The sequence below is a fragment of the Conger conger genome, chromosome 8, assembly GCF_963514075.1.
Source record: "Conger conger chromosome 8, fConCon1.1, whole genome shotgun sequence".
NCBI classification, from domain to species: Eukaryota; Metazoa; Chordata; class Actinopteri; order Anguilliformes; family Congridae; genus Conger; species Conger conger.
Genome location: NC_083767.1, coordinates 15,287,451 through 15,314,924, shown reverse-complemented (window position 1 = coordinate 15,314,924; position 27,474 = coordinate 15,287,451). Strand labels below are relative to the sequence as shown.

Here is a 27,474-nt window from a genome sequence, read left to right as displayed (position 1 = left end):
AACGCTATTGTTCATGATGATGCGGAATGATGCTGAATGATACCGTTAGCCTCAGCCAACTTTTAGCTGACTAATCCAAACTTGAAGCACCGTTGACATAATGAACTTCGTAGAAAATCGGTTCGCCCACATTTTGGGGATTGCAACCACTGACCTGTATGATATATGACTGCAATCAATATATGTTCCAAAGCATAATGAGCCTACTGTCATTGTCAGAATTAGCTAGGATAGCTACCTGTCTGGCATGTTGTTTTTGACCGCACGCAATGAGTAATTCTGCATGTCTGTTATCCTAGCTTCATCCTACGTTCATGCTTTTAATGGTTAGATGTAGTTACATTGACCTAGTCTACTACAAAAAATCTTAGCAAACTGACGCAGTGGCGCGTTCCAGAGGACCGTGTCCGTGCAACATGTTACAACTACAGCGTGACAGTATGACACATTCATGCCAGCTATTGGGGCAATGCAATATTGAATGGTAACTAGGCCGATTTTTACTTGTAGCCTAGTTTTTGGCAGACCCGGTGAGAGAGATGATTTAATATGTTGCCATGGCAGAATGCAACATGTTCAAATTTCAGTAAGAACAGGATTTTAGGTCCACAATAGACTGACGTCACTTTGATATATGTGTGAGATTTTCTTGTGTGTTAAACTGATGTAAATCTTTGAATGTGTAAGAATAGCCTTTTATTTATTGAGTGGCAGTCATTGCAACTGTTCTAGGAAACCTTTCTCATCCTCTTTTCTATAATGTAGATGTAGCTTAAGCCTATTGGTATTATCTATATTAGTGTCTATTTTTGTCTTTCTCCAGTAGAACAAAATTAATATTATATATCTTAAAAATAGTAAGGGTAAGGCTTTTTTTCCTCATGGATATGACAATCAGCATTTATTTAAGCCAATAATTGTTCTTAATTGAGTTTTGCTCAATTGTCTTCCTCAATGGGTTGTTTAGTTTCTCATTAGTGTGGAGTAAATTGAACCAGATTCATTTCTTAAATGCAAATGAGTAAAGTTACCTTGGAGGAATGCAAAATTCTGCAAATTTGTGCTAACAAACTGATAAATATGCAGAAAATGAGAGCTACTGCTGTTGCAATCACTAATGAAGCCCAAATACCTAATTAATGCATTTCACTTTGGACAAGATGCAGTAATAGATTAACGTCTGAATGACTTCATCTTTGCATTTCCCAGTGATTGTGTTTAATGGTCCTTTAAACCTGTATGCCTTTGGCACGCCATTGTCTTGGCTGCTTTTAGCTCTGTTGTCTCAGTACCAATTCTGTGTGTTTAGATCCAGTATTATCTTGTATAATTATGGAGACCTCTGTGGCCCGGCTCCAAGACATTGAGAAGGCACAGCATTTTAGTAGACACAAATATTAAAAGTGCAGAAAACTGATTGTATACTATGCTTTGCATACAATTGAATTAGATACTGATTCAAGTGTAGGGCTAAAGTTGTAGTGTAGACCTAAATAAACAAACTAAAGAAAAAAAAAAAAAAAAAACACACACACATACTCACATGCACATCTTGGCTTCTCATTTATAAAGGACTATAGGCCTATCGTCTATATTGTATAACTCAAGATCACGTCACTTCTGGGGGAAAACAATGCTACATACATGCTGCAAAAACTTGAATTTTAGGCAATAAGCATACATTCTGAACATTACTAGCTGGATTTGCAGGATTTCTGTGGTCTGCTTTTGTTGATTTCATTTTTTTATTTATTGAAAATTGGTTTTCGTAATTGTCATTTTCACATGGCAACGTAATTGTGAGGTTTATTGTATTGTTCAATTGCCTTTTAAGAATATTTCATGCATGATATTTTCATTGTTTCAAGACATATATTATTATAATAAGTGAATGGAATTATTGGGTATGTGTACAAATGTTTTGTCTCATATGGTTATTTATCAGGGTATCATCAGTGAACAAAGGCATGCTTGCTTTCTGCACCACTTTTATCAAAATACAGTTAGTACAGCGAACCAGCCTTGTATCAATTTCCTGTGTCAAAATAAGCCTACTCTATGTCCTAGTGCACAAACCTAGTACTCCACATCTGAGCTCAGACATAAAATTTTGATCTTTATTCAGTTTGAAAGCAAAACATGTTGCTATATGCTACACTTGTTGATATGCCCCATCAAGCTATAGTGTTTAGATGAGATCATGAAATGTAATTACCTGTGTCTATAAGAGGGTCATGCTCTGAAAATAAATGTAGTCGGCATTAGCACAAACTCTTAAGTTTTGGAGGTTGCACTGCATACTTCAGTGCTAGTCAGCTAGAATTAAATTAGGCTCAGGTGATGCTCAGAAACTGTGTACATTCATTGTAGGACCTCTGATATCCCCATAGCATATTTATTCCATGTTTCCAGAGCCTACTGTTGTGTGCTATGAGTTACCTGGACTTATTTCAGTCAGTGTTTTATGCAATAAATTCCCTTCAAAAAAATAATTGGTGTAGTACTGCAGTGTAATGGAGACCATGCTGCCAATCGTTTGAAAATACTCAGAACTATTATGGAAATGCATGCATAATGCAAAATGCGCTGAAGATTCTGCTGTAGTCTTCCAACAATGTTATTGGAAAGTCAGCTTTGCCATTTTATTTATTTATTTTTTAATCCCCTTAACTGAACCTAAATACCTGTCCTTCAACCACTGATGGTGTTTATCCTAGTGCAGTTGGTAGGCCACTTAGTGGATTAGTGAAACTCTGCTATAGTATTTTTAACTCTCATTCATGGAACCAGTGTGGATTTAGCCATCTAAGAGGCTAATCCAGCTCTGTTGGTGCCTGGCAGGCTAATGCTCTGCCCTGTGTGTGGAAGACGCAGTCATCTGAAGCTGGACTGGGGCCAGGGTAGATGGTGCCTTTGGGGTGCATGTTCAGAACCTCAGCTGATTGGGCCGTCTTTGAATGGGTGTATGGAGTGTGGCGTAGTGCATGGACTTCTGGTGGTCCATGCACTAGCTACTGGTTCTGTGGAGGAAGCAAGGTTCAACGCCTTCTCCCCTTTCAGGAATGACTGGCATTCCTACGGTCCCACTCCATGATCCCAGCTCCTGGGATCCATTGGGATTAACACTGCCCAATGATGCATTGAGAGGGGGTGTGGTCACAGACTGAGGAGGGCCTGTTCTAATTTTTACCCCTTTTCTCCGAATTTGGAATGCTTGTTTTCTGTTGGTGCATGGTTTTTGCTGCAGCCCTCATTCAGTTCACTTGATGCCACCCCAATGCTTCGTTTAACTTCACAGTCAGCCAGTAAGGCTCCCACATATGAGTTGGGATGACAGTTGATGGCAGACTGCCCTCCTGACACACTACAGCCAATTATGGGTAATATCGTATAGCAGGGCACAACAAGCGCTGGCCTGGTGGGCATTTTGATGGGAGCGCATCAACACAAGAATATGCCTAGAATAGTGCCTCGAGTTAAATAATGCTTAGTCACTACTAGTCAGTTTCTGTCTAGAGTCTAGAAGAGAAAGGGAAAAGGCTGTAAGTGGCCAGATTAACAGATTTAAAATTTAAAATGATTACCCTTTCCAGTATGCACATACCTTTCCGGAATAAAGTACCACTGTTTTTAGCTGTTTGTTGACCGGCGGAGGGAGGTGGTTAGTGACAGCATAAATTCACCCTGTCCTTTCTGACAGCTCCCAGTACAGGCATTGCATGGGACATCCAGAATCCTCACCGAAGCTGTCTAGTCCCACAGTCCCTGTCTGTGGTGTAGTGTAGACTGTCACACAGTGTAGTCTATAGATCCCGTAGCGGGATAATGCTATGCGCTGCTGTGATCTACAAACTCATAGGGCTATTAGCAGCATGTTCTGCTAGTATTGCATGGACCTGCTCTTGCCAAAGGTAAGATCACGTTGCTCATGAGGGAAGGCAGATTATACATGACTGATTCGTACACTTGTGTCACTTTGAAAGGGGGCAAATTACCTTGAGCGAAAGTTGCCTTGAAAAGACATTGAAGTGTTTAGTGTTGCACATTGATGTAAGCTGGAGTGCTTCCAACCATAACAATTAAAAGGTATTCTCGGACTGGGTGATTCGTACAAAATAATAAATGGATAAAATTGAGAAACTAAGTGGAACCGCCTTCTGTAGTTTAATTTGGCTTACGCACAGACTAATTGGTGCCAAATTCATCCCGTCAATTCGCGAAGAATGGTGCCTTGCACATAGAGGCAGGTTCAAGAGTGAATCAGTTGATTTTCATCACTGCGATTAACGTTGGTTGTTCAAAAGCTGTCGCCGTAGATTCCACTTCATGTTCGCCTAGATAAAATTACCATGCTATGAGAAAAGCTGGAATATGGATAAAGCTCTTGTGTGACTCATTTACAGTAGGTCTATTGCTGAATTTATTTTGCGATGCCACAGAGAGAAACTGTCGTTTTCTTCTACAGATCAGCCGAATCCAGCACACAAGCCCACTCATGCATGCTTTCTTCTGCCATGCGCTGCCCTTATCTGAAGAAAAGAGAACGCGTAAACCCAGCCAAGATTCTTTCAGTTTTGGTTTCATTTCAAATTGCAAGAATGATTCTCTTCCAAACAGAAGAGGCTTACATTTTCATTTTTTTTTAGTTAGATACTGAAACCCGGTTCTGCTTAGGCTGTGCTGCTTTCTTTGAGTCCATTATATCTACCGTGTACTTTGGATTTGTAGTGAAATGCCTTCTTTCAAGTGTACAGCAGCATCTCATCAGTGCTATGCACAGATTCACACCCGTGGACCACATGCTCAGAATCCAGTGCTCTATCCTCTATCCGTAATCCTCCTCGGTGTCACTGAGTGTAGGATTTGAAGTTTTCGGATTACTTTTTGACTGTTTTTATCACAGAGGCAGATGTCACCGCATGCTGATATGGGATGTGTTGGAATTTAGCTTTCTTGCTGCTCAGTATAATGCACAATGCCTCTTTTTTTCTGTTTTCAGTCTTAAGGTTTAGTGTGTTCATTATGTAGGGAACATTGTAAGACATAAGCCTTTCTCGGTGAATGCTGCTAGAAACTCCATTTTGTGTGTGCACTTAAGCTTCTAGTCCTGCAGAACAGATAATCCCTCCACTTCCTGCACTCCATGCACTTATGTTGGATTAAGCTGTGTGGATTCATTGGCAGATCAGAGTTCTACGAAAACGAGCATTAACTTAAAAAAACTAAGGCATTGACTTCACGGTAAAAACATGGATGAGGGGTTTCCAAGGTCTCAATTATCATTTGCTCAATCCTGTCAGAAAGAACCAGACCCAGTCTTCTAGCTACAACCCGTTACCTCCCAACAGCAAGGAAAAGCTGTAGAGTTAGCCAACTTTTTCTAAGCAAAAGCCTGAATACTGTTGATAACCTCTAGATTTGTTGTATGTTGTGTGTGTGTCCAGTTTGGATTCATGGAATCAATGGATTCAATGTTAACTATGTGTCATGTCGGCCAGCTGTGGCCAGGTGGCAAGGTGAAAAGGTGTTGTGTTTTTCTTTTGAGCTGGAAGAAGAGACAAGATGCAGTGAAATGGGTTTTGCCGTTGCAAAAATTATGCTGGATCAATTCACCTGTGAGCTCTAGTGACCCACAGCCTGTCATTTGTGAGGACTTGGCACCAGACACTCTGTGTGCCCATCCTGGTCCGCTTGCTCCCAGTGTCTTTGGAACAGACTCTTAATTTCCCTGGAGCATGTATCCTGGGCTCAGGAGTGACAAATAGAAAGGACGTTGAGTTAAAAACGACACAATCACTTCATGTCAAGTTAAGGACACATTTAGTGATGCGTTCAGCACACTAAGAAATCTCCCTTTGTAATACATACATTTTATATTTGTACTGCAAAAGTAGTAACATTTGTGTTGAAAGTAACACAAAAGTCTGTTGGATTAACACAATCTTTTTGACACTGTAGCTGGCTAGCCTGTTATGATCATTATGAACATTGAAACATAAACCATTGCTCTATTTTACAAACATACTTTATGCAAACACACAGCATCCTGCAAAATCCAAGTTACACCGGCGCTGTTGCAGAGGGGCAAGCTACGAATGTATTAACGTCACATTTCACAGAAGGTAAAATGTGTTTAAAATGCGTGAAAGTTGAGACATTGCCGTTTTAATTAGCTTGTGGTGCAGGCCAGTGCACTACAAAAACTAGAAGCTTTGGCGCCATTGTTGTCAATCTTTGTCAACAGCTAGCAGAAGTGTTGGTCCCCCTGTTTTGCGACTACAAGCACCTTCACTAGCAGCTTTCCTGTGGTAAACACTACACTATTATCTATTGTTCTGTATGTTGTTGTTGGTTTCCGCTTCAAATTCGTCTAGAGCTTGTCGGCCTGGTTGTGCTTGGGCCTGAAAGACGTCGAGCTAAGGCAGGCTTAGTCTTCACTTACAGCCAGATGCAGACCTCTACCAGGCAACGCAAAATAGGCTATCATTAGTATTAATCCCTCCTTTTTTCACAATGGCACGTCCCTGTTTCTAATCGCTCTTTAAGGCTGACCTCATTTCCCCCTTCGCCTGCGTTCTGAGCTCGCCCTGGATTGAACTCCACTCGTCTCCCACCGCCTGCTTTACTAATCTGAAATAATTTGTTAATTAGGCTATCATTTTCATCAACATCCTTTCTCCCCTTCAGTTCCCATTGAGCTTGATGAAACGTGTACCAAATGGAATGAGGATGTTTTTTCTCAATCACCCAGAGGAATGAGAATTTATAGAAGGCCAAAAAAGAGTTTCAGATGCTGGGAATGTATTTGGTCACTCGAGCAGTGAGAAATGTTGACATCCCTTGACAGCCATACCATAGCCTTTACTACATTGTACATTGATTAACAGACATGCAATGTTATTATCTTTCCATTTCAAGTGGATTGCATTTACAATGGATTGCTGAAGCTCTGCTATCTGTGAGATCAATGCTGCTTGTGCCGTCCGTAATGTCATTATGCTGTAAATCCTGCCATTCTGGCCGGGAACCTACATGTCTAAACTGTGATGGATAAATCTTAACCTGTCCCTCTGCATTAAGAAAAGTGCAAATTGGGAATAGTCCAGCGTCATATAGTTAACTTTAGCATATGTCAAGTACCCTAATGATGTAGTCACCTACCATGTGTACTTATTGGTCAAATAATCAAAGCTAGAAGAGAATGAATGATTCTCGAGATTGACTAGCTCTGCTGTAATCTGTAGAATTGTACAGATGGGTAACTCCAAGTGCCAATACTAATGACAGTAATGGTCTTCTCTGTTTTGTATTTTTCTTTGTTATTTAAGGTTTTTAGGGTTTATATGTAATTTTAGAAATGTAGTAGCCTATATTTTGTAGTATTTTGATGCTAATGCTGATTACAAACTTGGGACCTGTATGATACAGTACAAGCAGAAAGCTCTCCACTTCCCTCCTCTTCAGAATACATTTTTTGCAATGTTTTACCCACAGTGGATTGGTTTGTAACTGCTATTAACCAACACATTGGTTACCCACATAATTCCATATTGCCATTCAAACAGACATTAGCTTATAAACCCATGATGTATCGATGTCTGCTTGCAGTCAGCAAAGCTATCTCACAGCCTTACATTAGGGTGGTCTACATACCTCGCGAAAAAAAAAAAAAGCTAACATAGGCCTACTTTCCTGTCACAGTCAGTCATACATTCTGCAAGGAAGGGTGAACTCCAGAGCTGTCATTGTGCTGATGATCTTCAGATGAATCCTTCTCCAATGACTTGGCGACTAGCCTAATGTAAAACAGAGTAGTATCACTTCGTCTTGCATAAGGAATGTATGTATATCAGGATGCATATATTAATAACAGATTTTCTGGCATCCACCCTGTTTTTATCTCCAAGTGATAGATGAATCAAAAGGGCTATGGGGACAACGCATAAATAAAGGTTTTTCTGTGCTTGAAGTCGAGCAGAAGCCTATCATTTGGCACATTCTGAGGGTTGGGAGTTTCACAGGCAAAGAGAACGCCAAATATAAAGTAGAGTCGTGTGGTTCAGAGTGTATGCGTTTCAGATGAAGTGTAGGATTAATCTGTGTGACGTGTTCTACTTTTATACTGTGGGTCTTTGTTTTCTCTCAAAAGCTGGTATTTCAAGACTTTTGAAACCTCTTTATCTGAAGGTTTACTTTTAAGTTATAGGTCAGTGGTTTATTTGGTTGCTCAACAAATTGCCTTAAAACTTCTTCAGCTGATGGAATGTAGGCCACCTCCATGGCTGCTAACAGAAGTGATAGCATATCCAGTTCCCAGAAATTGTCTAATGCGCAATATCTGTGCATGCTATTGTGAACCTTCAGAGCATGACTTGCTTGCGACTACTGTACTAGAGCAAGCAAGTTGCATCCCCAGAGTGATAGTTGTACAGTGTTCATATTGTCAGTGATTTTGAGGCAATTGGTTCTGCAGATTCTTGTAAATGAGTAAAGTTTCCGGTCTAAAAGAAATGGAATAAAATAGTTAGCCAGCCCTTTCGATGCTGTATTTCTGATGATGTGCTATTTCTAATGGACAGAACAACCTTAGCGGGAGGTGCTTTATTTGGCAGCAGTGTGTAGCTGAGCTCTCCGGTGATGATTTTGAAATGGCAGACCTTGTTCATTGGCCAGTGACCAGTCTTAGACCTTATTCATTCGCCAGTCACCTGTTTTATACTCCAGTGAGCATAGCCGAAATGTGCGATAGCCTGGTGTAACGTGAGGCCAGGGGCCCCTATGCAGCTGCAGCTATGAGCTTGGAGTCCCCAGAACATAAAACTACAAGGTTGTATCCAAAAGGTTGCAGGTTCAAATCTCTCTAGGCTGCTGCTATTGCTCCTTTGAGCTGGGCACTTAATCTTTATTATTTACATAAATGTTCTTCTGTGAATAACAACAAAAAAAATGTGTGTCCCTCTCGATTAAGCCTTCTGCCGAGTAAATAAATTATATTTCTCATAAGGAATTTTATATTTTTCTGTCTATGTTTATGTATGATTGACATTTGCACACGCGTACATACACACAGGCACTTTTATGCTATCATTTAACAACCTTTTCCAGTATCACATATCAGTTAAGAAACGGAGGCACCAGCTACATTTCATAAATCGTTTTCAAAGGAACATAACTGACATCTGTTAGTGATATTTCTCTACCCGTATGACATTATTCCACTATGATTTCCAGGTGTTTCCTATTGGCTTATATTCTGTGTTTTGGGTCTTTAATATATAGCCATATATATTTGAATGTTATTTGATCTGTGTGCCATATATTCCATTTTGAAAATGAGGATATGCACAGAACATGAGTGTTTTAAATTCCGGGCTGAAGGTACTTGTGTGTTTGGAATGGAAAAATGTACCAGACCACGAAAGATCCATCATTCCATAAATATACAACCGTCAAAGTAAAGTATTTTATCTACACTACTTCTGTAATGTCTTATTATTTAGAATTGCTTTCTCAAAGTTGCATTACTGCTGCCTTTGAAAACAAATTGATGCTTATTATCTGATGTATTCTTTGTTCCAACTTCCTACAAATGGCACACATCCAAAACTGCAGCCTCCATCAGTAGTGTATTATACACGGTAGTCTTGGCTTAAATACACAGCTTCTGTCATTGCCAACACAGAGCTGTGGTGTTTGATCTTTATCAGTGCTGTTCAAGCGCCGTGGTCGTTTAGAAGCAGCATCTGATATTATTACACTACCTCTACTGAGATAGCCTACAGCCCCAGTCAGCCACATCCTGTTACCTAACACTATGTTGTCTGCTTCTACCCAACCCAAGTCAACTATGTTACTGAATACTGTGGACTCTGCTCCTATGTATAGACTAGCTGTCATTGCTGGTGGTTTGTGCTTTTTCACTCAGATACGACTGTGTTTGGAGACCAAAGAACAAGGCAGCTCATTGTTAATTTACCTGCATTATGAAGGGCAGCTCTAACTAGCGCTCAGTGCTCGATGAATGGCCCGCACTCATTGAGATCAGTTAGAATGGAATATGAAGCGTGTCGGGGAGCCTCATCCCGGCTTCCGTGGAACACCGTTGTCGACGATAACGATGACAGAATTCCTGAATTATACATGCGCTGGGGAGGAACGACGGTCGTTTTTCAAAGCGCCTCTCGGAGGAGCTTGGGATTGGCTTCGCTCGCTCAGAAGGATAACCAGAGGGCTTGTGTTAGATAAGCTGTGTGAAGCCTGACCCGAGAGCCCCCCCCCTCTCAGAGTGACCATGGTGTCAAAGGTCACACCCCCTCCGTCACGGCCCTCAGAACACAGGCGGACCCTGCGGAGAACTTCAGAGAGAGAGAGCGTGCCTCTCAGCGTCTGCTTTCTGTTACCAAAGCCTGCCTCATTATACCCTCAGCCCACATAAATTCATCAATAGTTGATTTGATTGTTGGCATATCATGTACTATTTAGCCCTATATCTTGAGGTAGACCAGAAATTCTCTGCAAATAATCCATAGAAAATCTGAAAATTTTAGAAGCAAACACAAACTTTGTCTTTAGCAAGTAAGCAAGCAAATGGTGAAACTGTAGTTTTTTAGCTTAAAGCTCTATTTATTTTATTTAAAGCACAATAGATCATTTAGGTCTTTCTGTGCTAGTCTCCATTTGTTTTACTGTGATGCACACCAAGGACCACAATGCCCTCTAGCCATAGCTGCCATGAGCATCAAACCAGTGAAATCACTTGGGCCATGGTAGAACATAACAGGATTGAAAGAAGTAGAATTTGATGGTAAAGACTGCGAAAATTAAGAATGCCAGGCTGTCCAGGCCAGTCAGATCGCTAAAGATGGAGTGCAAGTTTACTTCGACAGTTCAGACAAACCTCTGTGGACAGCCCTCCTGCTTTTGTTCTTTTGAGAATTTGCCTGAACAGTGTTGTATCCGAATGTCTTGGAAACAGAAACACAACTTCCAGCCAAACTCTGAAGAAGAAAATCTTTTAGGGTTAATGCTGTACTATTTGCATGGTTTTAGCAAAATTGGATTTCTTTCATGCTGTAACATGTTTCTGGTGTCCCACACTTTATTCTTTTGTTACACGAATATAAAATCCAGATATGAGATTGGAAATCGATGTGAACACTACAAAGAATATTCCTTTTATGATTTATTTATATATATATATATATATATATATATATATATATATATATATATATATACTCATAATGTCATTAACAAAGTTAAAGAATATGTTTTTCCTGCAGCAGTTTAATATCATCGTTCAACTCTTATTTTGGGTTAGGCTCATTTATTAACATTTGTGTACATTAGGCCTATGGTCTTTCAGACGGATTGGTCAGATGTCCTGATGCTAAAGTAGAAGTCTTGGAGAAGGTGAATATATTTAGCACATGCTGTGGAGTGGGGTCACGCCCTTTGGGGAAATGCAGTCCTGACTCCTGACCCTCAGGAGTGGAATGTCACCGCGTCTGTGTGTGGAACACAAACACTAATGCTGATCCTGGAGATTCTTAACGGCTTCAGCCCGAGCTGCTGGTGCATGGAGACATTGATTTTTATCAGGGAGCTGTTTGACAAAGCCCTGCATTCAGTCCAGCTCCTTTTAAGTGAATGCCTGCTGAGTGTCCATTCTGCCCTGTGTTGGATCATTTGATTAGTCTTAGGTATCCATATGTTTTCTATAGCCTTGAGTACTGTTGGCTTGGTTCATGTTCCGGTATGTTCTGTTCCTTCAGCCTCTGCTGTATTTTATTGGCAAGTTTTTTAAGAACCTTAAAAAATAAGTATCAATGTATCAATGCTCATCCAAGACACCTGAGGTATAGAACTGGAACTGTCCTTCAGGCTTTGAATTTGAAGCGAGGCCTCTCTCAGGGTTTAACATTATTTTCTTGTGATCATCTCCACGAGTGAACACATCAGCACAGATTGACTAATCAGTTTACCTCGATGAGTCCCCTCATTCATCCACGAAGAGTGCCTGTTTACAATGCATCACGCCACGCTTTTTGAATGAATTCAATTCAATACTCTTAGGTTTATCTATCAAGACAATTAGAGGCCATCTTTGTGACATTTAGACCTGTACTGGTGAAGTACTGTACTCCCAAGCCTGCTTACTGATCCTTTCACAAATTTCTAGTTTCAGGTTTCTTATTGCATGTACAGTAGCATATTAAGGGTTGTGCATTTATGTTCTATTCAGTAGGCTAGTGTCTTTACTACCTCTGGGCTACAACTTACAATGCCGTAGTTGAGTACCATTTTACAATGGTTCTCTTTGTGTAGAAATTAAGGGTATAATTTTACCAAGTCAATAGTTTCATTTATTTTGTGGTTTTTGGGATCTAGTTACATGTACTGCAGTCCACAAAATGGATCTGTGATGAGGCTGTGAGTGGCGGTGTTTGGTTGTATGCTGCGGTCAGGGGCCGTGTTGGGTGTATTCAAACCACTGAACTCTGTGATTCAATCCGGTGTGCTTCTTCTTGTATATTGTATCACAAGGCTAATTGACTGGCAGTATTGATGGTCAGTAATGGATTGGTTTTCAAAGGTCACAGTGTTCAATGTAAAATTGGTTTACACAATGTTATTTATGTCAACAAAGTCATTTAAGATAACAGCCTTCTGAATACTGTTGCATCGTCATATCAGTGGAAAATTGGTGCACGATACACAGAATGGTCTATTGTCATTTAATCTGGTTTATATAAATTCATTATATCAGCCGCCATTTTGATATTGGTGCATTTTTCCCCTATCAAAGTGGTATCGTAATCCCATATCAGCTGGGCTCTAATGGATTGAATCGGGAGGCTGATTTTTCTTTTTGACAGTCGCGTCACCACGGCTCTTTGCCAGCATGAGAACTGTTCCTTGTTTGCAGGAGTCCCTTGCATTAATTGCATTAAAAAACTAAATTATATGCTGTTTATTTCATTTGACAGAGGAGGCTCAGAGCGCCAAGCCCAGCAGTAAAGCTGCATGTACAGTTTCGCTCCCCTCTCGCTGTGTAGCATTCGGATACACTGCCGCAGATGCTGCCTCACCTTGGTGAATTTATTATGCACCTAGTCCCCTGTACTTTTCCTTACAGCTCAAGAGAATACCCTTCAGAATGTTTTACACCCCTCGTTCTGCTTTCTCCAAACTTCAGAAGGCACCTACTGTGATAGCATTTGTTTGGGTGAACCTAGCAGCCATAATTCAAATCTGCCAGGATTTGACTACTTTGAGTCTGTCCATTCCGTAATGTAGTACGTGCTTGGGAAGTTTAACTTACAACTTGCCCAAGGTTAATTTTACAATGGATTGACTTATCTGAAAGAGAGAGAGAGAGACAGAAAAGTTCTCGGATTCTTCAGTCCTTGATTTCCTCCAAACATTTTTTATCTCTGATTGTAGTAGAATAATATTATGTAGAAGTTGAAAGCAGTTTCCTCAAACTGTTTTGGCTGCATTGACAATGTTTTGGGTTTTCTGAGGTCATGACTTTTCTCAAGCTTGCATAGTAAGATGAGGGCGGTGTCTGTGGGAATGCTAACACTTACGGGTGGAGCATTCTGGGAGAGGACACAATGCTGCTGGCTGTCCGTGCCCATCAACTTCTCAGCCCTGTGTCACCCTGACCTCTGACTTTGGGTCATGTGGATGGGTGGTGGAGGACATGGTGAAGATGGATCAGGAGAGCTGAATGCCAGTCCACATTGCTTTGTGAAAGCCCATCCGTCTGGACCTCAACATCCAAACATTCCACTCAAGCCAGTTTGCACCATCTTTTTGTGTCTGAGCGACAGGGTTGACTACTCAATGATATTGATATCGCATTTGCCATTCATTGTTGATTCAATGGATACGATATCCAGGAAATGTCTAACTTCATCATCATTTTTCAAATGTCAAATGTTTGTCACATAGGACCTAATCACTGACAACCGAGGAAATGCTATTCAGACAGCATTTTTTTGGTAACTGGTAAACGATTCAGAAGAACAGCAGTAATGCATAGATAATCAAAAGATTTGACAGGACAGCTTCACAGGAGAAGCTGGAGGCTTTAGAGAGGAGCTTTATAGTCTTGAGTGTGTTCTGGTGACAGCTGGTTATGGCTTCAGAAGCCGATGCCCAACTAAAAATAGATAATTTTAGAAATGATAGCCGGTCGCTGATTTTCTGTCGAAGAGTACCTGTGGATAGAGAAGCTGAATGTAGGCTAGTTGTAAATATTTTACGTCGTAAAACAAGAGCTGGCTGAAGTCCAGGGCTATTGCAGGATTCCGCTGGGTAAGTGACGGTGTTTAGCCGAAATGTGTGGACTCAGCAAGAGATAAACAGCTGCTATTTTCCCTATTCCGCCTTGCATGCTCCACTGGCGTGGGAAGCTTTCCTCTCGAACCAACACGCTAGCCCTTTCTGCTCACAGCATGGGCTACGTGCGTTTGATACTTTCAAGTTCAGCAGGAGCTGTTGGAGTCATTTTCGAAAAAGCCAACCTAATTATATTCAACATAGAATTGGTCTACCCACGATTTGACGAGTTTAAGCTGTTTTCTCCCTCCCAAGAAAAGAGCATAGAATTCTTAAGCTTGGAAGATGAGCTTCTTAGAACTCTACTTCATAAAGAGGTCCAAAGATTAAACTGTGTATGTAGGGTAATGGTGAATTAGAGAAAACACATCTTGCTTTGCATGGTGAAATGGTAATTTAGTTTAGTGGTCTGACTTGAGATTTTGGCAGGTGTTTACATTTAGTATAGTGTATGCATATTGAATTTGGTGGTTACTGAAATTAGCAATGTGGACATTAGTAGCCTTAGCTTACAAGGCATAGTTTATGTCAGACAGATTAACTCAGGCAAAATGTTTGTCATAAACACAGTAGATTTCTTTTTCAGGAACTTTTCCTATCATTCCATGATTCTTTTACTCTCATATCGAAGTCACATTTGGAAGTGCAGTTTAACAGGAGAGTGCAGAGGAGGTGTACATGGGAGAGAGGAGGTGTACATGGGAGAATCGGGGTGTATATGAGGAGAGGAGGTGTAGATAGGAAAAAGGTGGTGTTGATGGTTAGAGAGGCGGTGTTGATGGGGAGAGAGGAGGTGTAGGTGGGGAGAGAGGAGGATTGATGAGAAAGATGTTGACGAGGGTCAGGTGAAATAATAGGAGTAGTCATGGACTGAACAAGATGTAGCGTGAGAGCGACAAAAGGGAGGTGAGATGCAAGCAGAAAAAAAAAAGGTCTAGAGGGAGAAAGAGGAGGCATGTGTTTATGTTGCTGTGTGTTCCCACCAAACGGAAACCAGTTTCAAAAACAGACAAAATGTGTTTGCTGCAGCAGAACAAATGGCCCAGCTGCACTCTTAATCAACGAGTGGGCAGTCCCGCATGCTGTGCCTTCCCTCGCACTGTCTCACCAACCCCAGCTCCACGCTCACACTGTTATTCTCCAGGCCCCCTTCCTCCTACCACCCTCCCCTCCCCCGTTCACCATCCGCTGGAGTCCTCCTCCTCTCTGCCAGGTTTCACTGGGCAGAATGCTCTCCTGCAATGCGGAGAGGCCCGGCCTCGTAAACGAATGCAGCCAGCGACCGCACACACCTAGCCCCAAAGAGTGACCCTACGGTCGAACCCTGTAACCGTGATCTTGTTCGATACAGGCCGGTACACTTACAGACCGTAGGCTGTAGAACAAATATGGACCAAGTGCCTGTTATGTCGCCCACTGACTATCTGTGGGCTTGTGAAAAGCGTTTTGAGGCCTGGATAGTCGAGTTTACAATGAAAGCGGGTCTGAATGACCTACACTGGAGCCCACAGCAGTGATGCTAGTGAGCACCGTCTCTCAGCATGACCAGGAAATGAGCTTTAAAAAAGAAGCCCGGTTTTGGCCGCTTGGTACAGAGCCCTCTAGGCAGGGGTACGTTCCGGATACCAAACCCGAAATCTGCGCAGTGAGTACCATGGGCTCTCGGGGTCGGGGAAGACGGACAAGGCCCGACCGTGGGGCCTTTGTGGCTCTGGTTCCAGCCGAACGCCCCCCCCTCCCCCTGCCGGGGCGTCAGGACACCAACCGCTGGGAGAAATTAGCGGTTGTCGAAAAAAGCGCAGGGGCACAGGAAGGAAGCCCCTCCCTTCTGCGAGGCCAGAAGAGGGGCGGGGTCCTGGAGCTCAGCCGCTCAAGAAAATTGGAAAATTGGATTAGGTTCAGGAGAAAGCGTCCCGTCCCACCCCCCCCCGACCTCTCCCGTTCCCGAAACGCCGTGTTCCCACTGCTCACGGCCCGATATAGCAGCGCCGTTCCCTTCCGCCTCACCACTGCCCCCGCCCCCCAGGACTGAAAGAATAATTACACGCTCTTAGAGTGCTTTAAGAGTGTGGGAAGGATTTCATTGGCCCTTCCCTCAAAGTTGCTCTCAGGAATTAGTGTTTGATGGCCAGGGACAAACAGCCAAAAACCAAACCCAAAAACATTTGTTTTCTCCTAATGTACAATGTGCAACCGCTGCCCCAAATGCAAAATAAACAAACGCCTGAATCCGAAAAGCAGTCTTCCCCTGTAATTAGGCTAATATTAATGAAGAAGATGAAATCGTTTTTCCAGTACAGCAAGTAATGTACATTAAGCATTTTGCACTTACTCTGTTCATTGAAATGCACCAAGTTGTTGTTTTTTTTGGGGGGGGGGGTTTGGTTTCAGGTTCAACATTATTCTAATTTTAAAATGCAGAGTGCACATTTTAGTTGGTAAAAATAAATGACAATGTGTCATGCTAGCAGATTTGCCTACGTAAGAAATTCCTCTTGTTATGGTCAGTTTTGACATGGTCAGAAATGATTTCTTAAGCTGACACCCCTCGTTTGTTTTAATTAATGATCTGAATGCTGATTACTGTTCATACAGAAATTGATTACTGATGCTCAAAAATCTAATGTCAATTGTATGCCACTGTCATGCAATGCCACAAGGATGTAAACTGTAAACTTTCAATGTTGTATTCAAGACATTCCATTATCTCAACATGCCATGCTGAAATGAATCCATACGTTCTTTACGTGACTATCATATGGAAAAGTAATACATCCCTCCCAGCCAATCGGAATTAGGTATTAAACCAAGCCATTGTATAAAAAGCAGTAGATACTCATGGACAGTAGTGTAGGATGGTTAGAGTAAAACCTTCATGACTTTCCAACATGTCTGTGTGCCTGGTGGTGCCTTTGAGACACAGCAGCTTAATCCATTAATTCCATTTCAAAGCAAACATTGATTTTTAATAATGATACCTTCTAAAAATACTGTGCATTTGCGAGTGTGCTCTTGCTGTGATACTTCCCCTGCTTTTGATGTGTAAAGACTCCCTTTTACCTCTGACTGGGCACTGGGTAAAAAAATACCTTTGACCCACCCCCCCATCAAAACTGTGCAGGTAGCTGGGTGTAACGCCAGCGTCCATACGCCCACAGCTGTTTGCACACGCTGATATATGAGGGGCTCACAGGCTCAAACACAGAAATTAGCGCGGATGGTTCATCGTCACGTACTGTGTAAGTTTGAGAACATTACGTACTCTGGCGAAGCGGAGCTGTTTTCTTTGCGATGACGCAGTATCGATCACATGCTGCCACCTCTCTGCGCCACAGAATTAGCCTAGCCCCGAGCTTGTTGCTCGCGGATACCGCGTATTCGCAGAAGTGTGACGAGCACCGTCTTTTGGAAGTCCTCTCGTAACCCTCTCAGCCGGTCTGCGTTCCGCCGTGCTCCCGCCGGCGTCACCCTCTCTCAGCCCTCGTCACCTGCATTTACAGACTCCCTCTCGTTCGCCGTGAGTCACGTCACGGTACAGATGGAGAGCGCATCTGCCTCGTACAGTAGATGTTATCAGTGCAGCGTCGCCTGGCATCAGAACGGCGACATGAACCGGCACCCTTTACGTTTTGTGAACACGAGTTTAGGCGGGAGAGGCGGTTTACCGCGACGGGAATGAAGCGAACAAATGACGGCAAAAAAAGAAAAAAGAAATGGAGCAAATATAGGCCTACAAATCCAATGAGATTCAATGTTGACCCAAACCTGCGTTTAGCTTAGAATGGGACAATTGTGGGACAATTATGATGTCCGGTAAACCATCCTATGGTACAAATAAAAAAAAAAGAAAGTATTGGAACAAAGGAGTGATTGTGCCTATATAGGTCATGTGTGGATTCCCACCCAGGAATGGAAAGTTTAGGCATTTGCTGTACTCAAAGCTTTCTCTGATCTAGATTGAAAAACAAACCCTATGTCCCCTGTGCAGTGTAAGAACACTGCTTATTATCCTGTTAATCTCATTTTAATTATCCTTCCATTGATGTTAATAGGATGTTGGGTCCAATATTCTGTGCTGGAATGACAGGCATGGTTAATGCTGCAGCACATCCACATAACTCTGTTAATAAAAAATAAACGCAAGACCTGCTGAAACCAGGGCTTCTTAAAGTCACTGTAAAGAAAAAGGTTTTCCTGCTTTGAGGGCCAGGACCATTGGTCATTACAGGCCAATTCACTTTTGGATCGCAGCTTCACAGATTTTAGACATGCTTATTTTGGCATATAAGAAACCCCTAGAACTGAAATTAGAGTAGATCGGGGCCTGTTGTGACGGGGTCGATTGTTACGCGATGTTTTCTGAGCACAAAATTGACAGGAAACTGGTTCGTTGAAATCAGAGGTGAAATATGATGCATTTGGGCGTGTGCAATGTGATTTACAGCGGGCTAGCTTGTTTCTCATTGGGCAAAAAAGATCGGGTAACAATGGTCCCCATGTCACAACAGACCCCGATATAGGCTGACACATTTTTAGGAAATTGGCCCAACTTTCATTATCAATATCAAAATTACTATAGGTCACTTGGAAATTGTTATTTTTAGTCCATTTTAAAGGTCTATTCCAGCTCCAATGTATTGTGTTCACCCTAAATCTCATTAATATCTGTTTCAATGCAGGCCCATTGTGTTGAATGGACCCTAACTTGCATAGTTGCTGGATGTGCAGTGTCTCATTAGCAGAGCCAGGGGAGCTGACCCACAGAGGCAGCTCCAGTGAAGGGACAGAGAGCGGGCAATATCCGCCCAGCCACCTCAGCAAGCAGGCAGAGCCCCGAGGCAACCTTTGCACAGGAACCCTGGACCCTCATCAAAGGCACACTCTCGTCCCTGTCACGCTCAAAGTTGTGTGTGGGGGGTCCATGTTTATACTTTATTAGGTAGTTTTTAGGCTTCTTTTTTAAATTGGTCTTCTGCTGCTGTAGCCTATCCACTTAGGCGTTTGAAACACCTGAACCTCTTGACCACCTCTGCATGCTGTTATGCATTTAGTTGCTGCCGCATGATTTGCTGATTAGATATTTTCATTAACAAGCTGCTGTACAGGTCTACCTAATAAAGTGCTCACTGATTGTATATGCAGAAATTATAAAAGTGATTTCACCACCTAGGAACTCAGAAGCCATTCTCCTGCCCTTTGCTAAACACTCATTCGACAAACTGTCCACTCCACACTACTGTATGCTGCTGCTGGTCTTTCTACGGTTGCTGTTGTCACATTTCACAAACACAACATGCACACAGTAAATGGGCCATGTTTATAGACTCCTGCATGGGATACTCAGAGAATAACAGAAGTAAGAGGCAGAAGCCAGCACTGTGTTTTCTCGAGTGGCTCTTGGCCACTGAACATAAAAAGGACCAAGCTGAATGCACTGTGGTTACAAGGCCAAAAGTGGTCTCGCACTGTCAATCAAGGAGTCACCACGGGAACTGCCACTGGAATTCACCTGCCCGGTTTAGAGGGCTTCCGCTCAATGAGGCTTTTGTTTCGAGCTCGTCTTTGAACGGCCGCCAGGTGGGCGAAACGGTCACACTCCTCGAAACTCCCCGAACCTTCTCACAGGTGCAGGGCGCTCGAGAAGAGGACGGTAGCTATAGCACGCGGCCTCAGATCGAGCTGTTTTTGGAGGTGGCTGTGATGCCCAAACAGCACTCAACGGGCTCTGAAGTTATACATTAATAGTTTCTCTATGAAACTGGTGACCTATAACCTCTGCCTCACTGCTAAAGTACCCGACTCCCCGTTTTTCTCATGTGACAACCATTACAACATCGAGCCTATTGCGCGACTTTAGCGACACATGCAAAAGCATGCATAGGGGTCATATCCTCCCCTTGCACATGTGACAGGTAGGCTGGAACCACCCACGGCTGTTGCCCCGGGCTGTCCCATTAACGCAGTCACTGTGATGTAACGCCATTAGGACCTTGAATAGACTGAGCTTCAGGGATAGAGCTATGCGCACACACTGCCTGCACTGTGTAAGTGGGTGAAATGATCCGTCGGTTGTGCAGTTCGGTGGGGGGCTAATGTAGTGTGAGGTAAAGATAAGCTCCTGACACTCCAGGGCTACACATCACACTGCGGTTCTTACAATGTCTCGTCTCAACCAAGCCCATGGCAGAGTGCAGTGCTTTCTGGTGGGGAGGTGGAGCAGAGTGGAGATGAATTTACTGCTCTTTTAATGTGAGTCTGGTTCAGAGTCTCTGGTTAACAGATGGTATTTCAGACTGTGCGCTCTCCCATAAGTGACAGAGGGAGACCAGGCCAATCGCTTCTGCCACAAAATGTTTTCACAGTGGTCATAAAATGGTGGATAAGTAGTACTGCTGGAACGTTATTTTTTGTTTTATTTTCTTGACAATACACATTGATCAACGTGGCTGTTCTGTGATGCATGAAACCGCTCATTTCAATCTGCTGTCCATCTGGGCTGATGTTAACACATCGAGGACAACGCAGACCACACAAGCAGAAGCCACGATACAGCATTTAAAGCAAATAACAGGTACACAGAGTTTGTGAGCAGGCATAAGCAACACAGGCAGGCATGTATACAAAAATAGGGGAACCAACAGAGGGGTATTTCTTAACCCTGTTAGGTCAAATGAACCATTTGACTTAACCGTTACCCTGATACCCATATACTTCCCATTTTTAGTCCTTTGTGTCTTAAATAAGAGTGATGACATGATAATTTAGCAAGCACATTTGTTTTTTTTGCGGATAAGAAATAGCATTTTGCGGGCAATGCTCATTTCAATGGGCATTGTGTTCCCTTGGTTTGTGCCGGCATCCTGTTGACTGGACCTCCAGTGTGATCGAACGGAGGCAAAGTCCTGCCGTGGAGGAAAAGCTGGTGTTGCAGGAGGTGTGAGATAAAAAAAGGAGTTCCTTGCATTCTTTCCAGGCACGGAGTCTGTAAAGATTGCATAATCACCCAAAAAAGGCATATTTGTGGTTTATGTAACATTTGGCCCAGTTATGGCTGTGGTTCAAACGGTGGCTGCAAAAACCAACTTTTTTTTTTCCATTCCACTGGAAAAGGAAAAAGGCGGCTAGCCTGACACCTAGTGGTGATTTGTTGTAACAATGACTTTTGGCATAAGGTTTAGGCTGTACTGCAGACAAGGAAACATACAAACCACAGTTTTATCATGAATGCAATTATGAAAGTCAAGCACAACTGGTTTACTTGTCAAGTCATAACATGCAATTGGTGCTGGCTTTGTCTGCATTTTGTCAGTGAAATTAAGACTGCCCTTCCAGATGTATGCTTTTATTTTTTTTAAATCGAGCTGTTATATAAAAAAATAAAATAATCCCCTTGTTGGGTTTGTAACAATTGAACCGTAATTTTTGAATCGTCATTCATATAGGGGTTGCAGATATCCTTCCCCATTGCAGTTCTCCTGTGATGTAAACCAAAGCTACTGCTGCAAGGTTTTGCTGTTATTCCTCTGTCCCACGCCCACCCACAGTATAATGTTCATTGTGACAATATCTAACTGGGTAAAATCCTGCAGCTGTTTAGTCTGTCTCAAATACCGGCAATACCCTGTGCCAACAGCAGGGGGCAGCATGGACCAATCGGTTGTCTTGAGTCACAGGGTAGATCAGAGTACATACCAGCTGCATGCATCAACATTCAAGCTCCATCCTTGACACGGATGCTAAGCTAACGAAGCAATCAAAACCAGAACCAGGAGAAGTAGAGTTTGCTCAAAATACCTTTCCCATTATTACTGTATTTAGGGGCATCTTGGATGATCAAGAGTAGCTATACTGTTGCTGATCATACAGTGCAGTGTGCTGCTCCTAAAAGCTCCTCTGTTATGAGTGCTGATGGAGGGAGAGCTCTATATGTAAGATCAATAATAACCCTGCCTGCCTGCACAGTTGAATGATTAAATCAGTAATGCCTGAAATACAGTAATATGCTGCAAATGAGCTGATGATTTGGCTTCAGTGTCACTGGAATGGGTCTGTGAATGGTAAATGGTAAATGGTCTGCTGTACAATTGATGCTTCTCATTCACCCATTCACACAACTCACATTCACCTCAGTGTGGCCAATGTTTCTCTTCCCATCACCACTTTCTATCTTTATACAATGTGAATTTAGGTAATTAGGGTGGTATATTATGTAGGTAAGTGTAAAGACCAGAATCCAAACCTCCACCAAGAGGAAGACTTTATAAATGAAGGTGTTTAGCTCTGTGAGTGTTGTGTTGTTGATGTCACAATGGGTTGATAAGTTTTCTTCCTGCTTATTAACGGTTCTGAAACGTGTTGATGTTAGTGCGTATGCCCTAACACAGTGTTGTGTAGGGAGTTGATGCGTAGGATGTGATGCTGTAGAATGCAGTTATGTGCAGAATGCTCTGATTGGGTCGACCCGGGTCGTGATTGGCGCTGGTGGTGGAGGCAGAGAGAACAGAACGTCTCTTATTCCTGGCCGTGTGGGCAACCAAGACGCATGACCCTGCTGCCGCTGCAAAACCCACAAACGCACACGAGCACACGCTCACGCACGTGCATACACACAAATATGCTCACACACACAAGCACATGGACACAAATATGCACACACACACAAGCACATGCACACAAATATGCACACACACACAAGCACATGGACACAAATATGCACACACACACAAGCACATGCACACAAATATGCACACACACACACAAGCACATGCACACATACATGTATACACATACTCACAAATCCACTCATGCACAAGCGCACAAGCAGCACACACGTGGGCTAGAAAAATGGTGACAGTTGGCATTGGTGTGTGAGTGTGAGTGAATGAGAAGCATCAATTCTACACCACTTTGGATAAAGGCGCTATATAAATGCAGACGATTTACCATTTACATGCACACTCATGCACGCACACAAACAGCACAGAAACTTGTGTGCGCACACACACACAGTGACTTTCTTCACGTTCCTGCTGGGTTTGTTCAGAATAAATACAAGTGGAATGTGTGAAGTTCCTCAAGTTTGTTTTTGTCCTCACTGTTTGAGAAGCTTAGGTGGTGTATTTTCATTAAGCACATAAAAAAAATAAAACGTTGACACCTTACTGCTTAGTCTCCAACTGTGCGTCTTAGAGAAGTATGCTTAACAGACCTGAACGTGATTACCTTGTGGACGTGACATATGGCACTGCGTGCGGTGTATGTATACTTAAAAGGTTCACCCTAACCTCATGCTGAAAATGGGATTTGTCATTCCAGGACCTGGAAATCGTGTACTCCTACCTCCATGGGATGGAAGCCCTGTCCAATCTCAGAGAACACCAGCTAAGGTACGTTCCAGCCTGGAGGTCCAGGTCCTCTCCTACAGCAGCAGTGCTCTGCAGTAAATAACTTTCAGAAGCAGACGCGTGTAATCACAGCTGTAATAATATTATTACATAATTTAAACATGCCAATTGGGACTTAATGGTTAGCTTGTAACCTTGACTCCGAGTCTGAATAATATTACCCCAGGGACATATAGAACATTCTCCGGGGTATTGATTGCATTACATACGTAACGAGAGACAAATCTGCAAGCGTGTGTCACACACTATGTACAGTACAGCATTGCTGTAGTCATAATCGGGTTATCCTGCCTCCAGTTAAATATGAACTACATCATTGTGAAGGAATCGGATTCCTATTATCTTGTTCAATAAGCGTTGTTCACGTTTCCACAAAGAATCTATTGTAAGTTCAAAGTGACGGCCCGGCTGAAAATTAACTGGGAAATGCAAACCGCTTTCTATACTGAACTAGACTGCGAGCTCCATTCAAACCTGTCACTTCGCGATTTGCTTTTCACTTTCACTGGGAAATTAATTAACACATTTTTTGTTCATCTCCATGACTGCCAAACTTAATACTCGCTGTATTACGGAGAGGGGAAAAAAACAAAAAACAAATCTTATATATGCGAGTTAAAATTAATGACAGGCAGTAAAATGAGTAAAAGATAATTCCATGCACATCCAGGCTTCTCATTGGCTGCTAGCCAAAAGTAGAATATACCAGGAGAAATGAAGTCTGCACTTTATGCCTTAACAGGTGCTTGAGTACCTGTCTGGAGGTTACTGCAATGGGAAGCTATTGTTATGCATTTTCCCCACAAAAAACAAGCCCATTGCTGATCATTTAAGCTCATTAATGCTAAATTGATATTGAGATATACATAACACCATTGTTATGCAACGCTTGAGGGGGTGGGGGGCTAGGGGGTCTCTGGGGGTTTGCGCATTGACCCTTCGGTTCACCAGCCGTCCCTAAGGCGGTCACATGACCACCCCGGGCTCTGCAAACTGTTTATCCTGGAGTGAGTTCCCAGCATGCCGCATGCTTACACATGTGGATTAAGAGTTCAGGAACGCCTGGGATCACATGACCTCAAAGTCTGGAACATTCCTGAGCCTGACCTTTCAGAGGCCCCTCTGATCACTTGGTTGTTCAGTGAGGGGTGCGGGAATGGACTGATATAACGCGCCACACTCACACACACACACACACACACACATACACACACAGACACACACACACACACAAACACACACACATACACACACATAGACATACACAGTTACATACTTGTATACACACCCTCTTGCATGCCCACCCACACAAACAAACAAACAAACAAACACGCATACCTACAGATACACACACACACTTGCATACTTGCATACGCACACACACACACACTCAAACATGCATGCCTACAGGCACACACACACAAACACTTATATACACACCCCTACGCAGGCCCACACACACACACACACTGAGTTAAACTAGCAGAGTGTAATAGAACGTTTATTTTCATCCCATGAGATGTGTATTTTCAGTGCTGATCTATGGTGTTGAACTTGCTTCTGTTCTCCTGTTCTGCATCAATGAGCAGTGAAACATATTAAGCCCTTAGCCTCTGTTGTTTGACAACCCCCCCCCCACCAGCTGCATACCAAATGGAGTGATTACAGGAGGGAGTGGCCCTCTGGGGGGGACAGGAATGTGTATGTGATTGGACACGATGACTTGACTAAAAAGTCCAGAATTCATTTCAAGACCCATTCACATATTTCTGTTGCGTGATAATGAACAGGAAACTAATGGTAATGTATGAGAAGACAGTCCCTTAAAATAGATTTTCAGAGAAGGGCTGGACTCCATGCTGGCCTGTACAGATCTTGGGTTTGGGATGTTGCATTCTGGCCTGTGTTACTGAGTCATCTACAGAAGCTGAGCTTGTCAGGAAGAGTACCCAAGACCCAATTAGTTCAACTGTCCTGAGTGCTCACTCCTTCACATACAACCGCATGCACTCATTCACACACAACTGCATTCACTCCCTCACATACAACTGCATTCACTCATTCACATACATCAGCATTCACTCATTCAAATACAACAGCATTCTCGTTCACGTACGACCACATTCACTCATTCACACACAACCGCATTCACTCATTCAAATACAACAGCGTTCACTCACTCACATAAAACAGCGTTCACTCATTCACATACAGCAGCGTTCACTCATTCAAATACAACAGCATTCACTCATTCACATACAACTGCATTCACTCACTCACATACAGCAGCGTTCACTCATTCAAATACAACAGCATTCTTGTTCAGGTACGACCACATTCACTTGTTCACATATGACCACGTTCACTCACTCACGTGCTACCGCGCTCACTCATTCACATGCCACAGCGTTCACACTGCTTGATTAATTCTGCCTCAGAGGGGATGATGCTTCAGTGTTATTTCTGTCCTGTGTCTTCGCAGGTTGATGTGTGAAACCGTGCGGTACGAGAGGCACGAGGCCAACGAGGTGCTGTACTAGTAAGTCCCTTTCCTGTCTCCGGCTTCATTAAAGGATAAGAAATACATCTATTCAGTTTGTTGTTCCTCATCTGGAAACCAGCTGATGCCATTATTCCTGACACCTTTCATGAAATGAACCAAGCCTGTATTCTTATTTTTCATTCTGCTACTTCACTTGCTTGGTTTGCTGCCCTCATTGAATATTCCTTATCTTGCAACTATCATGTGTAGATCACTTACTTTTTTCCCCCCTCACATACACACTTCTATTTATAGAAGTGGATGTTTTTTGAAGCACGTTCAAAGATAAAACAGCTGTGCCCCGGCCCTGATTTAGATCTGAAGCCTTGAGTGACAAGCCTGGCTCCTTAACCGTGAAACCACTCTGCCGCATCCATGAAGCTCTCCCTTTCACCCGATACAACGATGGCACAGAACTCGCTCAGGGCCGATCCTTACAGTAACGCAATGGGCTGTGAGCTGGCCCGACACCCTGAGGAGAGACCCATCCACATCATTTATAGATCAGAGTCCTGGAGCAGCATCTCTGAATTTAGATGAGGTCTTCACTTGGCTCTGGAATACGAACAGATAAGAATAATACCAACATTTTCAATGGAAATTAATATTGTGAGCCCGATTATTTATCTATGTTCTATGTTATTTATGTATTTTTACACAATAAATTACAGTCTAAGCCTTCTTGCAAAAACCGTGCATTGGTCCATTCAATGCAGGTGTGCACTGGTTGAGGATCCTAATGTATTATGTTTTTTGAATAATGTTAATTATTTTTCCCACAATAGAAAATCACTATGACAACCAGCAGATATGTTGGAGGCTTTATTAACTACCTGGTCTGCCCTATAAGCTGCTGATGATTCATCACTTCAACAGAAACTAATGAAGAGAGGACTGAAACATGTATTACCAAAACATCTCCCAAATATGCATTGCACTAGGCTCCCATTCAGAAATACTTGTGGACTGTCAGTTATATAAACATGATTCATAATTTCATAATGGCCCTTGAATTCTATTAGTGAGCTCTGTGCTTCCTGTTTGTGTGTGTGTGCTTGTGCTTGTGTGGGTGTGTCTGTAACTGTGTAACAAAGAAATAGTGTATACTAATGGTATTTATTTCGGAGAACTAAATTACTTCCACTGAAGGAGTTATGTATCCATGAATGTTTCAGATTT

At 42.6% G+C, this 27,474-nt stretch overlaps 1 protein-coding gene across 4 annotated transcripts in view; it reads left to right on the top strand.

The window, feature by feature from the left end:
* LOC133135026 (rap guanine nucleotide exchange factor 2-like) overlaps positions 1–27,474 on the top strand; it is a 94,486-nt gene that overhangs the window by 787 nt on the left and 66,225 nt on the right. For all 4 annotated transcript variants that reach the window (XM_061251762.1, XM_061251759.1, XM_061251761.1 and 1 more), the window contains exons 2-3: positions 23,665–23,735; positions 26,236–26,292. In XM_061251762.1, coding sequence (XP_061107746.1) covers positions 23,665–23,735; positions 26,236–26,292 — 128 coding nt within the window. The remainder of the gene's footprint in view (positions 1–23,664; positions 23,736–26,235; positions 26,293–27,474) is intronic.